Raw genomic sequence first — 16397 nt, 5'->3', positions numbered from 1 at the left:
ACACCATAGCGTCACGGTTGCAAAGATGTGACAGAATGGAAAATCCACCGGTTTTTTTATACCTATAGTAATAATTGATGAACAAAGCAGATGGCCCACCATGGTAAGTGAATTCCCATCGTCTGTAAACATTGCAACACTTTGCAGGGTATGCGAGGGATACGACCTGCAAAAGGCCACCGTGTATCCATACAATCTGAGGAGTAGATGTTAAACCTCATGTGACAAGCTTTGTCACGCATAGCTACTACTATTACTACTAAGGTTATTTGGATGGATGCTTTATTTATTTTGTAATTGGCACTATTTTACACGGGCATGACCTTTACTGTATAGTTTAGTTATTCGTTTCATTGTAACATTATCAATAAAAAAATGTTTATTATGTATTATACCGAGATTCAGAATAGTCAAAAAATAACACGCGTTATTAGGTATTACCGTTCGATAGGAGAACTCTCAATAAGTTAGTCAACATAAAATGGTATAAGGTTAGCTAGGTTGTGTTGAGTCCAATAACATGCTTGGTGTTGACATGTCACATGTGCCATATTACCGACCCGACTTCCATTCATTCTTGATGAATACAAAAGTTCACGCCATTGAATGAATCTACTTTTGTATTCATCAATCATATACTAAAACCAGTATGTATCTATTATGATGTAGAACCTAATATACCAATTATATTCGTGTATTTTTGTACCTTGCGTTGAGTTTACAAAAGTGAGACCAAAACTATTTACTATATTTATACTTAAATATAATTAGTTAGTCCCCATTTCTTCTAAGTAATATTGATTTTGCAAGTCGTAGGTTAAATGCTAGACGTAACGTCTCTTTGCTTGGGCTAGATGGAAGACAAGGTATTCGGCAAATTGGTTAATGTGATATAAAAATACGGCATTACTCTTATGTGTAATAGTAGGTACTGTTTTCCCATGAAAAAAAAAAATAGTAAAATGACACCACAATATTTTCTCTTAGGAATTTATTTCTCTTTACATTTTTAGCGTATGAGTTAATATTAATTAATATATAAGGATTTAAATATTTTCTATAACAAATAATATAACAGACAGAAATCTAATAAATTGTTGCATGTATTGAACATTTTTAGAGGATACATTTATTTATTTGAATTATTAATATATCTATTTACTGCCTATCACAGATTCATACTAAATACAATAAAACACTAAAGCCATTTAATAATCATGTTCATCGCCATTGTACATTTCCGATGAATTATTTATGTTCAAAAGATGTTTTTTGCAGTGCGTTGGTTTACAAATGCGACTTTTCATAACCTTATGACACGTTTTTCCTGACCCAGAGGGTTGACGCTGAAAATCAAAAATAAATCTTATTAATAAAATTTACTTATTATTGTTTCCTCGCGGCCGTCTTTAGAAAGCGCTGATTAGACATTCGTGAACGAAGATCTGAGTCGCTCAAGACCCGACCTAATGGCCAGAATATACCAGAAAGCTGATCCTACGTAATTCGAAAAATAATTAGTAGTTCGCAAGGATATAGGTATTAGGTACATTGTAAAGTAGTGCAATCCGAATGTATGAAGAAAGGGTTCTTCCAACATGTATTCGGATAATTTTCAGTTGAATCTTGATAACATGCAAATTACCGTCTTATGAACTTCATACAGATATACCTATATACTTAGTTGATTTTATTATTTGATTACTTAAAGGCAGGTAAGTTTTAAAGCAGTCAAAACGTTAACAACCGATTATTTAAAATTTATAATATAGGTACAAAAATCTACTAAATCCACAAGGTACAAAACACACCACGCCAGGCGTGTTGAATCGAATCAAATCGTTGTAATTTGTAAGCCCAGAAACACATTACTAACACCCAACATCGCGTCGCGTAGGATAAATTACATACTAAAATTAGATTCGACTCAACACGTATGGCGTGGTATAGGATGAGATGGAAGATTGCCAATAATGTCCCAGTTAAAGTCTACGGTGCTGCAAGATGATGCGAGTGAATTGGCTAGGGATGTAATAGCAAGCCCGACACTCGTAACACACAACCTGACGCCACGCCACGCATGTCAAGTTAAAACAAATAGCAAGTAGGCACGAAGTACCTACCACGTTAAACTAGGAAAGTTTAAGTGGCAGGTACTTCGTAGATATGCAATAAAATAAAATGACTAATGTCTCGTTTTACAAAGATGATCATATTATAAATAAATAAATTCTACAAACATCCGACGCGACGTCATGACGGTTGTTTCTGTTACGAGTATGTTTTCGATATAAATCGAATAATAAGTTATTCGTACTCACAAGAATGTGTCTGTAATTGAGTTTGACTGCGAAGTCACATTCCCCGAAACACTCGCTCCATCCCAGCCACGGACCCATCTCACAGTTGACGTCTACCGGAGTGACCGGTCGCGCGCATGATAAACAAAACTTACTTATTTATTCATTACTGCCTTATGAATATGATTTAAGATATTTTATATTTCCATCACAATGATACTAGCTTCGTTCTAAATTAATACGACTATACAATGGAGATAAGTGCTGGATAAATAGGGTTGAAAGAAGTTAAACTACCTATGTTAATTTATGGACTTAGACTAGTTCTACACAGTTAAAAATAGAAGTGTGCCACAAGGGCAACAAACAATTTATTTCATCCAAGATGTTTATCCCGAGCCGCAAAGGTGAGGATTTTTTAGTCGAGGATAAAATGGCAGGATACAATTTTATGATCGAGTTACACTCTTCTTTTACTTCGAATGGGAAAAAATTGTTTGGGGTCTCGGATCAAAAGCTGTTGCTGTTCATTTTGACTGAGACGAAATTACAGACAATATAAGTCCATTATATACGCGTCTGTTCTGTCATTTTATTAAGACTATATTTTGCTATAACATTTAGCTCAATGAGAATTTCTCTTAAATTTTTTAATAAAACGATTTCCTCGAGGACGCACCTTTTAAAACTTCTCTTTGTTAATAAGGTATCCCGATTTTCGAAATTGATAAAAACAAGATAAAAATCGCGATGCAAGATTCTCGCTTACTTTTCAATAAACTATAAATACTCATACTTACTTCCTACATAGACATAAATCGCTTTCTAACTAGTAATATCAAAGGCTACTGCAGTTTTTCTCATAATAGATACGACCTACAAGTATACAAGTTGAAAGCTTTTAAACGTAAACATGTCATGAGCGTTGGGGAATGTAAATAGGCCATAAACGTAGTATGCTAGAGCAGTATTCTATGTTTGTGAAATAGGCTATTCAGCTCTAGGCATAGGCTTTCAATGGAATATAAATGTACGAACATTTATATGAATAGTTAGTAGGTATGTACCTACTTTCCAATATAATTATTTATATCTATCTTGCTCTAAATTGATGTGAGAACGTAACTTTATAGGTACTAGGTCTTATAAAGGGTATCAACAATTGTAATGCTTAACACCCAATCTGTAGATATAATTAACTTAATTTGCTGTAACAAATCATTTTATGAATTTATTTGCAAAAATTCAAAATTCAAAATTCATTTATTTCAAGTAGGCCTAATATAAGCACTTTTGAAACGTCAAGTCTGTCTGTGTGTAGTGACTCTACCAACGGTTCGGAAGGCAGATTCTACCGAGAAGAAGCCGGCAAGAAACTCAGCAGTTGCTTTTTTCCAACATTAACAATTTACATTTTACATTTTTAAATTCATTTTTCTATCTTGTGAGAGATGAAAGCGGAGCCGGATGCTTCCAAGCAACCTTGTCATTAAGAAATTCATCAATTGTATAATAACCTCGCTGTAATAAATGTGTTTTAACACATTCTTTAAACTTATGCATTGATAGGTCCAAAATTACCTTAGGAATCATATTATAAAAGCGTATACTCAGTCCCACAAATGAGTTCTGCACCTTTCGCAGACGATATGCAGATGTCACTAATTTATGACATGTCACTAATTTGCTTTCGCTATAATGTCAAATTTAGCTCCGAAGCAACTTATCCCATTTTTATTTTCAAACGTTTTACTGAATTTGAAAATCTGCCCTCAATAAAGTCGAACTCTAAAAACTTTATCGAGAGATGATAGGTGTTGTGTTGCTCTGTGATAAAAGAGTATCTATTCCTTAATATGTACACTTATAATAAAACGGTAACTGAAAGATTTCCGTACATTTAATGTATTTTGAAAATTTTGATAGATTGTCCAAAACAGATTTTTATTTATTTTTTGTCTCGTCAATAAATAAATTGCTATCCTCACTGCATTAATAATCTCACCCTGGTAATTTAAATCCACTTACCGGGCGGTGGAGCATCGTTCGGCATAACTTCATTATCCTCCGTTGAAGGGGTAGCTTTAATTTTCTTTGTGCTTGCTTCTATTAGCGATGAGGTAACTGGTTACATAGATTAACAATTAGAAAATCTCTTGCATCACAATAAAGGATTATTATGGCTTTAGTGTAAGTTTTCATGTGAACATCACTCGAAAATATTGCACAGAAAAACATTACTCCAAAGTAAAGTTTAGACAAAAAGTTAAGACAATTGCATAGAAACTTGAAACATTGGAAAGAATAACGTTACTCCAAAGTTAAAAAGATTTAAATTCTGCTAGAAAATACCATGAAAGAAAGAAAGCGATCGAGTACCTATCATAAAAACTATATATCGCTGCTCAGTTAGATGTTACTCGCTTTAACTACAGTAAAAGATTAAACAATCGATATTATTAATCGATGCCCGAAACATAGGCCTAAAGATCGAGCTTGATCTGCAATGAAAAACAATTATACCTTGCACAAACAATAGCTTCACTACAAAATTTCTTCAAACTCACCTGTAACACCTGTATTATTGTGGCACACTCGCGTACAGATTTCCCTACTGCGGAAGTTGTTGGCGTTACCACCACAACCCGTGTACCCAAAAGGCTCACAATTCCCTCGCGATGAATCGAAAAACCAACGCTCATCGTATCCACGACATGGTCCCACAGAGACTGGCAGATTGCACACTTCTGAGAAAAAAGCATTAACCAGTTAGGAGAAAAAACAACACAGAACATGCTTGGTGATTTCCTAGATATAAATTCAGACAGAAATTCCTAATGCAACATTTTGGAACAGTAACATTAAAGCCACAACAGTTATGCAAAACTTGTGGCAAAGTCTCTGTGTTAAATGTTATTAAGTAACATATGGCCATGTCAATTTAGAATTGTATTGATTTACACACTAACCAGAATATTATCTTACCTTCTGAAAAGGTTTCGTTTTCACAGTTAGTGTCTTCTCCATCACATAGGGCCTCCTGCTGCGTCAAGGTAAACTGACAGCGATCCAAATGCTCCTGCACTAGTGACTCTATTTTAGGATCCTCGATTGTCACATTTTCAAACGGAAGTTCCTGTCAGGGCAAACACAACCTAAAGAATTGTCTTGTGCAAGAGTAAATTGCATTCATGCAAAATATATGCGTGTTTATTTTCCTCAGAAGAATGTAACACCTTTATTTGACACGGAAACGAGCTACTTTATAAAGGTAAATAAAATAAATACAACTGGTAAATAAATGAAGTAACTCACAATATCCTGTAGTTCAGCAAATCTTTGGTTCCAAGTCATCAAGAGCCGTCGAGTAAGTTCCTTTTGCACGAGTAAGTCTTGTGATACAAAGAGACGAGTACGAATTCGTTTACCCCGACCACATCGAGCAGAACACGGTGACCAACCACCCCAGGGTGTTACCCTGCAATCTGGTTTAGGATTTTCCTGGAAAAGTTCAAAATGGCTTTATCCCAGTATTACATTCTCCAAGTTCTCAAAAACTCTGTGCCTATCTCTAAAAGCTTCCAAATCCTTAAAACAATTAATACACCAGCAGTTAAATAGAGGCTCATCAAGGAATAATTTTACGTCATAAAGACACTCTGTTTAATACTACAGTATCACATAGACTTACTAAATAAAACCAATCGTAGTTTGTGGCGTTTACTGGATCGCCAGGTCTGCAAAGAAATGTAAGATTTTATCTTCCACGCGCAATTCAAGTCAATACATAAATAATGTTTCAGCTTCTAGAATCAATGTGCTGTGTGTAGCATATGTAGCATATGGCAACTGCTGCGTGGTTGCTTGTAATTGAGCGAATAAAGAACGTATAACGTATTACGTAGGATGTAAATATGCAAGAATGCAGAAAGTAATTATATTAAAATAAATACCCTTATTGGGTATTCTGTTTATATAATCTCATTCCTTGATGGTGTCATAATTTGTTTAAAGTGAGTAAGATTTGAAATAAAAGTTGGAAAGTTCCTATTCGACGAAATCAAAAGCGTTATTCGAGATGCATGTGTAAACCTACTGAAAATAGGTAGAGGTAGTTTTTACAAACCCAATACAAGGTCCGGCTTCACAAGGCATTGCTTGGCTCATGACAGTGCGCGCTCGAAAGCCTACGTGACATCGCTTGTGTGCGCGCGGTACTAAGTAGTGGCGAGTACGTGCTCGTACTCCACATCCCGAGCACGGGGACCACTCTGACCACGTGGACATTGCGCACGGACCTGTCGATTCCGCGGGGTCCGGCTCGTAGTCTGATTTAACCCTAAGACAAGAAATTTTATACATGACCGACTTGCGCTTTTGTTTTGTTAAAGTCAAGCTATAGCTTGAATGCGTCATCTGTGATAGAATTGATTTATTGAATTGCCTTTAGAGTGAAATTTTACTTCGTTAAGTTTTACTATTCTGGAATTTGACAAATCAAAACAATCATGCATTCTCCTTTTGATTTATATATATATATTATTCCTTTTTTACAGGGTGATTCCTTGTGAAATATACTTATGCACCCTTCTACAGTACAACGTAATTCGGTTACACGTTCTATAAAAATGAATTGCGAGTAACTGTATAACTTTAATGCTCTTATCGGTCTTTAATAAGGTATTTCTGGATTCCTACTCATATATAAAACGTCTGTCTGAGTTGTCTCGCTTTCGGCAGTCGGTAGGTAACTAATAATATTATGTATTTCTGCTTAATGCAAAGCTTTTCTGCCAAGCGTCTTAATGCACAATGTCATCTGTAGTTGCGATAATTTAGCGATATTTAGTGTATATACATTAAAAAATCCAACATTTATTTATTAATGTCTACCTGCAATGCATCCTCGGTCCACGACACGGACGGTATTCAGTAAGAGATATCCTGCAAGCGTCAGCCTTCGCTTTCCCAGGCCACACATAGTGTCTCTGCCGGGCCGCGAGACCTTCCCCACACGTTACGCTGCACGCACCCCACGGGCCCCAGGCGTGGGTGGCACACGCTCCGCCACCACTACTAACAATGTTTTCCGGAATTTGTTCACCAACGAGCTCTGAGAACCAGATATTTTGATTATATAGTACGCTTAGGCTTGAATATTTTATACCTGAGAGCCAAAGTTTTATCTACTGGGCGTGAACGCCTCGGCTAAAACAAAACTTCAGCTAGCCTTTCAGGGGAGAGAGTTTGATCCCTGGGAGCAATTAAATATCACTTGCTTCAACGCCGAAGGAAACATCGTGGGGGAACCTGCATGCCTAAGAGTTCTCCATGTTGTCATGGGCGCCCGAAGGCTACCAACCCGCGCTTGGCCAGTGTAGTGGCCATCTCATTCTGAGAGGTTAATAACTATGTATAACTATAACTTGATAATCGCAATCTTTTTATAAAACGTATCACTGACGTAACGAATAGCATGGCTTCATAGTCAATAATAGATGTTTAGCATTTACAAAGCATTATTTTAGGAGAAAATCCTTAGTATGGATGTAAGTTGTTCTTGGTTAAGTCTCACATTTGAGTTGCTTAAACAAGCTAAAATAGCTACATATTAAAAACGAACTTATAACGGTAGCTTATGGAACGCTCTAATGAAATCAATACTTATTAATAAAGGTAACGTTACCTGTAGTATCACAGCTCTTCTCATAAAGTCGAAGTCGTGATAGTCTTAGGCGAGCGATTGGCCGCATTTCTCCCGTCGAGCTGTAGAAAGGTGAGCGTGCATCACGAGGCCATTCCGGTCTAAGAGCTCGCACTGGTGCTTGTGGAATAGTCGGGCTCCGGCGGGACTAGTAAATGACATAATAAATGTATAACCCCATTGTATTTAACTGAACCAGTCTTTTTCCATTAGAGAATTATGGAACAAAGCTTTTTTTAAAGTATAAATATTTAGGTACAAGAGCTAATGTCGTACCTAAACCATTGTTACGCACAAATATTGTAAAGAAAAATAGAATGAAATGAGAATTTAATTACGCAGGTATTACATAAAAAGTTAATTTATTTCATTTACAATAATATTTATTTGCATATCGATGGTTATTTTCAAAGATTGATTTGTATTTGAGCAAATTAGCCGAAAATGAAGTTATAAATCATATAAATTACTTATATGGATTTGAGGGGAGCTCTCGTACAATCAAATAGGGCATTACACTAACACCCGGCCTTGAACAAAGTTAGTGAAGAGTAAGTCCGTGGAATTAGGAACTCCATATAAAAGGCCTATGTCCAGCAGTTGATGTCCATTGGTTGACATGATGATGATAGAACGTTTATAACGCGTCGCACGATAAAATATACTAACCATATAACTGAGGCCATTATCGGTGCCAGCGTCATAAGGGTACAGAGGTAAAATAGCAGACCGACGCCAAGTGCAGTTCGCGTTGCACAGCTCTAGCGCTGAAACTCCCACGATCCAATCAGGAGATGGCGCTAACTTCGCGGCGAGAGAGACGAGGTGATGTTTAGCGTCCACTCTGAACACTGCGAATGTACTAGGAATGCCCGCCCCAGCGACTTGCTGCCATGATATACCACGGGCTTTAATTATTGTGCGGATGCGATCACTCTAGAAGAAAAAAATTAAGATTATATGTGCCGCGTGGTGACGCCAGATCAGAATGTAGGAGTAGAGCAACTACTGAGTTTCTTGCCGGCTCGGTAGAATCTGCTTTCGGAACCGGTAGAGTAACTACAAACCGACATGCTTGAAGTTTCAAAAGTGCTGTTAAAGTAGGCCTACTTGAAATAAATGAATTTTGAATTTGAATTTGAATGCATTGGTCACCACCAATCCTCTTCCCGCGTATGTGGTACGAGGCGACTAAGGAAATATAACCGAGAGCGGGCAGCAGTGCCTTACTACCATCTACTGCGATCACCAACCCGTCTGTCTTGAGTGGTGATTATTAATTAACCAATCAATCAAAAATACTTTATTGCACACAAGAAAAAATAAATAAAAGAGAACAAAGGTACAAATCAATTAAATTTGTGTAACAAAGGCGGCTTATCACTTATAGTGGTTTCTTCCAGACAACCATTATGAGGAATTGGCTCACATATGAATCCTTATAGCGGTGCGCAAAACTCTAAGAATATACATACATATTAATAATTACAAAAACAGTACATGCGAATACGATTATCTGCAAACCGTCTCGTTGGAACAAGCCTTAAGACCAGTAGTGGACTGTTATAAGCTATGTATGATATATCTAGTTATATATTGGTTATTTTATTATTTAGAATTTTGATAAAGTCTTTATTCCACATATAGATAAAGAATACGCCACGCAAGTGACCCGTTTGCTGCTAGCGATCAACTTTTGTTTTCGCGTTAGTTATATGTTTTTTTATATTATAATAAATAAATAAATAATAAATATACTACGACACCACCTAGCATCGCCACCTAGCCCCAAAGTAAGCGTAGCTTGTGTTATGGGTACTAAGATGGCTGATGAATATTTTTATGAATTATATATACATAAATACTGAGAAAATACATATAGACACCCAGACACTGAAAAACACAAATGCTCATCACACAAACATTTTCCAGTTGTGGGAATCGAACCCACGGCCTTGGACTCTGAAAGCAGGGTCGCTGCCCACTGCGCCAGTCGGCCGTCGAATCGTCGGGCCAAGAACGTCGCCTTCCTGGTGAAACCGTAGTCTATAAAGCAACATTTCTTAGGGCATGCAACACGTCAAACAAATTTCTGTCTTGTGTCCATCAACCTTAGACGCTAAGCCACATGTGCCTCAATTACATCGGAAACCACGCGCCCTTCTCATCGGAAAACAGCAATAATGCTTGACGGCAGAAATAAGCACGGTGGTAATTCTTCTCCAGGCGAGCTGCCGCAAAAAGCTGTATCACTAAAGTACAAAATATGAACAAAAACGTTCATCAGTATTTACTCTTTAGTAATCCCACTCTGATTCAATACCAACCTATTAATTCATATAAATATAAATATACGTATATTGTGAAAATCTTGTGCGTAAACACAGTAAGTTTTTCAAATTGTATTAAATGTTCTCAAATGAATATCAAACAATCACTATAGAATATGTCACAGATGATTTTAGCCTTGCCTCTGCCTTAAGTTCTTTTTCAAGAGCTGTGGTGGTGCCATCGTCAGCTAGCCGACGCAAACCCATACTAGCAACTCTTCCTTCTTGCCAAACGCGATATTGCGCGTTGTGAGAGGCGCCTATGACGTCACCAAAATGCGCCCGCGCACCCTCGGGGGGAAACTCCCGGGGATGGGTGTTGCGGGACCATAGCCCTTCGAATGTAACCTGTATTATGTAATAAAATAAGTATTAAAATGGAAAATCAAAAACCCATTGCTAAAACAAACTTTCGTTACTCGTACCGATAACCAGTTCGACACGATAATCTGCAGATATATCTATGGAATGTAGAAACCGTTAAAGGGTATGGGTTCAATATTACTGCGAATACGATACACTTAGAAACACCAGCAGGGCTAGCAAGTTGCACAGGCAGGAGACAAAAACTATATCCACCGATTATATCGCCTGACAGGGAATATAATTAACGTGGCCACCTGCTAAAGCACGGGAATATGGAATAGGAGATGTCTACCCCTATTTTCAAATTACTAATAGGAGAAGATACATTTTTATCTTTTCCCCTGACACGTTTACAATACACGCCGCATAACTAATACAATTACAAGAGTTACTGGTTTTACTTTAGCATGTGCTTTTAGAGCTGTATCTGATTTCTTGAATTAAAAACTATGGCAATGGTTTACTAAAAGACTATTAGCGTTTTGTTTTCAAAGTTAAGATTCAGAGACAGTAAACAATGTACCTCTATAGCATCTGAAGTATTATTTCGGTTTTAATTTACATCTATATTTAAGTTATATACCTACGTACCTCATACTTCGCCTCATCACAAGCACAGCACGGCTCGAGGATCGGAGGCTGTCGGCTGAGAGTGGCTGTAACGGGCGCAGGACAAAGTTTGCGCGCCAGTACTGAGCTCTTGGACCCCTCTGTTTGGGTTGCACGAGCGCAAAGCCGAACGCAAGAGTCCACTGCGATTGTGGGTGCGCTCCAGATGACCTATTAAAAGGCAGTTCCGTAATCTAAAATACTATTGCATCATTTACCACCATAAGAAATGTTAATAAACTTTTGAATAAATGATAAAAATAAAGCAAAATTGAAGATGATAAAAATAAATGAAGTTATCGAATTCATCATCATCAACTCAAGCCATTACCAGCCCACCACAGGGTACGGGTCTCGTCCCACATTGAGAAAAGTTTCTAAGACCTTAGACGTCCACGCTGGCTCAGTGCGGATGGGTGGATTTTTATGACTATCATTTAAATTATACGAATAACTTTTTCAAATAATACTTCCTTAATGAACATTTAAACAGCTGCTAGCTATTATTTCTTTCTTTGAAATTCATTTAATTTATTTGAATAAATTGCTTAAACATTAGCTGCATAAGCTTATCGGAATTTATATATCATTTTATAACATTTATTAAAAAAAAAAACTTTCGGTGTTCATGCGTATTATACCGTTAGAACACAATTTTTAGTGGGTACTGAATAAAGCATAAATTCAATAAAATGATCGATTGAGGAAATCGATGCTCATAAATAAGTGACCAAATCAGAAATGAGAAGATTCAAATTGCGAAGCTGATCATACTAGCCCATTTAGATGCACATAGCTCTGAAGGTTTATGGACACTGGGGTTCCAAACCAATAGCATTGATATGCAAAGAATCGCAGAGTCACCGAGAGAAAAAGTCTTTACAGTAGTACCGTGAAACAATTAAGCGTTCCCATACTACACTGCGCATAAAATACAAATCTATCAGAGGTATGGGGCTAACAGGTTAACATGTTTCCATCTTAGACTGTATGGGATATCCGTTATATTGTGACTTATACCTACATATACATTAGACTTAACTACATAAAACCTATAAGCTAGCTAAACCGTTAGGATGCTTGGGTATCCTCAACGTATCTACATAAAATATTCAAATAATATAACGATTGCTAAAATCATAACGTAAAACGGTTTTATGTCGAGGCATCAAAGAAACTGAAAAAGCTTTGGCCGTATTAGCGCCCGTACAAACGGTCCTAATCCTTCTTAAAATACGAGTTTCAAGGGGGATTTGAAAGTATAATACAGTCTACACTGAACAAGTGTACCTACAGTAACCTACTCATGACTCAGTAGGTAGGTAAATTTTAGTATTTCCCCTTTCCTCAAAGTAAGAATTATTTTAAGGATATAAGAATTTCACTTACTTGCACTTCAGTTTTAGGATGCGCTGTTGCATTCTCCACGGCTGACTTGCACGTTTCGTGCGACTTAGTTTGAGCGTCATACGCTTGAAACGTACCAAACGAATGGGAGTTGATAATCTTTGTACTGTTTGTTTTCTCGTTTTCAGTTTCTTCCACTACTTCGGACCATATTGCAAAACTTCCGAATGGCGTTGGGCCTTGTCCGCTGTCCACTCCTTGAACTGACACTAAAAAAACGGTATTCGTTAAGACAGATAAACATTTCAGAGGCGATCAAATATTTTGAAGCACAGAATTAAGATTCTATGATTTCAAGTAAGTATTTTAATAAAAAGTTCACGCTGTCCATATAGTTTCATATTGTGGGTTTTTCTATTACTTAATTGTTTATCTAATAGTAAAAACCTTTTTAACTCTTATTCTAAACTGTAAAAAAACTGAAGGCCAACCAACGCCTTTATTGAGGGTAGACCTCTTCCAATCATGAAATTGTCACCTATGAAATTCAGACCGGAATACGATAATATTATATTTGTTTATACCAAATAATATTTTTTGTTTTGATGTAAATGTGATAGTACATGATTGTGTGTTTAGTGACACAACTAGGTACTAAAACTTCAACAATGAATAGGTCATTATGCAGGCCTATTAAGCTATTGTATAAAGGCTATAAAAGATTTCGATATCATCATCGGTTGGATATAAATCTGAATGTAGGTAAGACATCTAGGATTCTATATGTCTTACCTACACCCAGATATCAATTCTTTCGTTTTACGCAATGTTGATATTTCTATTGTTATTATGTATACCTATCTACTTAATAAATAAAATGGATAAATAAAAGCATTTTCTCGCATATAGTACCATGTTTGCAAAATTGACCCACGTTTAATATTTGTACAATTCATGTATCTATTATGAAGCATCCCACACACAGCTGTTTCCCCGAGCGGCTCGCCTGTATTGAGCTTATAGCACTTAAATTTTTACTAACTTGTCCTATATTATAAACCATCTATTACATTTTAGTGTAAAGTATGTTTTAAAAATATATAAAAAAAAACTCAATACATTTAAATTATCTTTTTGTAGGTGTATCTTTATTATTTTCTTAACAATGTGTAAATAAAGTTTACACTAATAGTTACGCGTCGATAACACAAAGAAGACAAGTTAAAAGAAAAAAAAAAGTACGCAAATTATAAATTGGTAGATTACCAATATAAAGTTCTCCCGGTAAGAACAGGTCCGGGTTGCCGGCTACGCTTAGCTTGTAGTGTTCGTCTGCCGGCTGGGCGTGAAGGGGCGCGTGCTCGCACTTGTCTTTTGGGGCGGACGCAGCGGTCCCAGTCAAAAAACACAACGTCAGCAGCACCAACATCATGTTCAGCTACAAAATTATATAAACAAAAGTGTTTGTTGGTTTGACCTTCATTCAGTAATATTAGACGTGCAAGGAACACGTCCTGAGCACCCTGTGTCAACTAGAAGCTTGGGTATTAAGCCTATAGTGTCTGTATCGGAAATAACACCATTAACCAAACCCTTTATCAAAATAAGCATTGCGGAAATACTTTTCCGGACAAGCTCTGCCACAGAAAGCTCTATGACATATGCTCTGATATGGCAGAGATAGCTTTAACTAACCCTATCGCCTGAAATTTATAAATAGTCAATCCAATGCAAAGCCTTCAGATGGTAGATTAAAGTTAGTAGTGCTATGCTTTTATGCAGTGAACAGTGGCGTGCCTAGAGGGTATGCAAAGGGTATGCAGATTATATAAAATGAAGAAAATCTGCAGTACGAGTTATAAATACTTAAGAGTAGGCTTTTTATAACTCTTACAATGCCTATCCTTTAGTTTATTTGAACTCGTACTGGAGACTTTCTTCATTTTATATGATCTGCATACCTTTTACATACCCTCTATGCACATCACTGGCAGTGAAGAGTAGTAGTCTGAAGATCTTAGATGAGGTAGATTATTAAGTTTCATGAGTCTCATGAAGCTTTGCAAGATATATTCATTATGCACGCTAAACCTATCTTGAGAAAATACATTAAAGCACAGCTTACATACGCAGCTACATACACAGGACGGTGAGAGACACAGCATATTCCTCCAGGAAAAATTAACTACTGCATAACATAGGTATATTCTAATATTTAAATTGATTGCCTGCTGCTTAGAAGACATTGCCGAACTGCATAAGTCAATTTAAAGAAAAATTATCAATTGACCAACGCTGGAAATCTAACCCGCGACTTTCCACATGTAAGGTGCATACACCGCAAAAGCAGAAGCAGATACTACTGAGAAGATCACAAAGAAATGACAAAGGATCAACAACATATCAATATGCGACAAAAAATATTGTTGCTCGATCTGCTGTAACACAAATAAAATAGTTTTTACCTACTTATAGAGAAACTCTTATTCTGTTCGGGATCTTTAAAGTTATCTTAAGATTCAAAATCAGAAAATTTGATTTAATTCTTTTTAATTAATTAAAAAGAGAATTAGTTGCAGCACTTAGTTACGTATTCAATCATCTATCTAACTGTAAATTCTATTATTATTTAGACATAAAATATAGTAAGTAATACGTATCGTATTTGCAAAGATACAGGACAGCAAACAAATGCACAAGAAATTAAATATGTTAATAAAGCGAAGAGTTGCACAGGTTTTTTGAACATAAAAATTGCAAAAGATAATATCAAATTATACGATAAGTTTCGATAATACTGGGCAGGTATAATCAATAGGTAATTAACCTACAGGTAAGATTTCACATAGTGAATACATGATAGGTACGATACCTATATCAGTCCATTATTGACAACAAAGGCTTGAATCTGTTGCATCTTAAACAAAGAAAGGTCACTAACCGGCTCACTATCTAACTAAAATCGGATCCTAATTTTATGAAAAAACTCAATACTTAGCATATTTTACTATATTCAGGTAGTATTGAAGCGATTTTCGTAATTAAGGCTAATTACGACTTACACAAAAGAGCCATAAACGCGATCGTAGGAAAAGCCGCCCGCCCTTCTCGCCTGGCGGGGCTGAACTGCAAATTGAATAAAGGAATACAGGCTCAGAGGCTGTGGATAGGGGTAAATAAGGTGGTGCATGTGTTGTACCGACGTCCGCACGTTGTATTAATTAGAAAATCAATCTTTTTTAGCACTATGTAACAACGTAATGTTAAGAACTGCGACTGTGTGTCATTTTCTTTCATTTGTTACCTATTTTCGACTTATACCTATTGCTTGCATCCTGGACTTAGTTATAAAGAAATTCAAAAAAAATTCAAAATTCAAAATTCATTTATTTCAAGTAGGCCTAATACAAGCACTTTTGAAACGTCAAGTCTGTCCGTGTGTAGTGACTCTACCACCGGTTCGGAAGGCAGATTCTACCGAGAAGAAGCCGGCAAGAAACTCAGCAGTTGCTCTTTTCCAACATCAAAAATTTACATTTTATATTTTAACATTCATTTTTCTATCTTGTGAGAGATGAAAGCGGAGCCGGATGCTTCCAAGCAACCTTGTCATTAAGAAACTCATCAATAGTATAATAACCTCGCTGTAATAAATGTGTTTTAACACATTCTTTAAACTTATGGATTGGTAGGTCCAAAATTACCTTAGGAATCATATTATAAAAACGTATACTCAATCCC

General features: G+C 36.5%; 1 protein-coding gene across 2 annotated transcripts; it reads right to left on the bottom strand.

Annotated features, from left to right (window-relative positions):
- Positions 1 to 1069: 1069 nt before the first annotated feature.
- On the bottom strand, positions 1070 to 15767 carry LOC120624144 (spondin-1-like). Of its 2 annotated transcripts, XM_039890510.1 has the most exons (16): positions 15719 to 15767; positions 13923 to 14094; positions 12699 to 12925; positions 11292 to 11480; positions 10476 to 10682; positions 8674 to 8940; positions 7987 to 8152; positions 7194 to 7413; positions 6427 to 6639; positions 5992 to 6037; positions 5616 to 5801; positions 5286 to 5436; positions 4868 to 5047; positions 4329 to 4424; positions 2322 to 2413; positions 1070 to 1346 (listed from the first exon to the last, which is right to left on the bottom strand). In XM_039890510.1, exons 2-16 carry the CDS (start codon positions 14086 to 14088, stop codon positions 1209 to 1211), a joined length of 2544 nt encoding a protein of 847 aa, XP_039746444.1. In that variant the 5' UTR covers positions 14089 to 14094; positions 15719 to 15767; the 3' UTR covers positions 1070 to 1208. The 2 variants fall into 2 exon arrangements, with proteins under 2 accessions (XP_039746444.1, XP_039746445.1); XM_039890511.1 differs by lacking the exon at positions 2322 to 2413 and having other exon boundaries at positions 1225 to 1346.
- Between the last annotated feature and the right edge of the window lie 630 nt (positions 15768 to 16397).

Source organism: Pararge aegeria, chromosome 5 (genome assembly GCF_905163445.1).
Source record: "Pararge aegeria chromosome 5, ilParAegt1.1, whole genome shotgun sequence".
Taxonomy (NCBI): Eukaryota; Metazoa; Arthropoda; class Insecta; order Lepidoptera; family Nymphalidae; genus Pararge; species Pararge aegeria.
The sequence above is the reverse complement of the archived record's forward strand: the minus strand, read 5'-3'. Positions and strand labels throughout refer to the sequence as shown.

Excerpts from the sequence above, each read along its gene's own strand:
- LOC120624144 (XM_039890510.1), bottom strand. The coding sequence starts at position 14,088 with ATGATGTTGGTGCTGCTGACGTTGTGTTTTTTGACTGGGACCGCTGCG. Across the intron at positions 8,153-8,673 it reads ATAATGGCCTCAGTTATATG|TCCCGCCGGAGCCCGACTAT; the intron begins GTTAGTATATTT and ends GTCATTTACTAG. Across the intron at positions 6,640-7,193 it reads GGACCGAGGATGCATTGCAG|GGTTAAATCAGACTACGAGC; the intron begins GTAGACATTAAT and ends TTCTTGTCTTAG.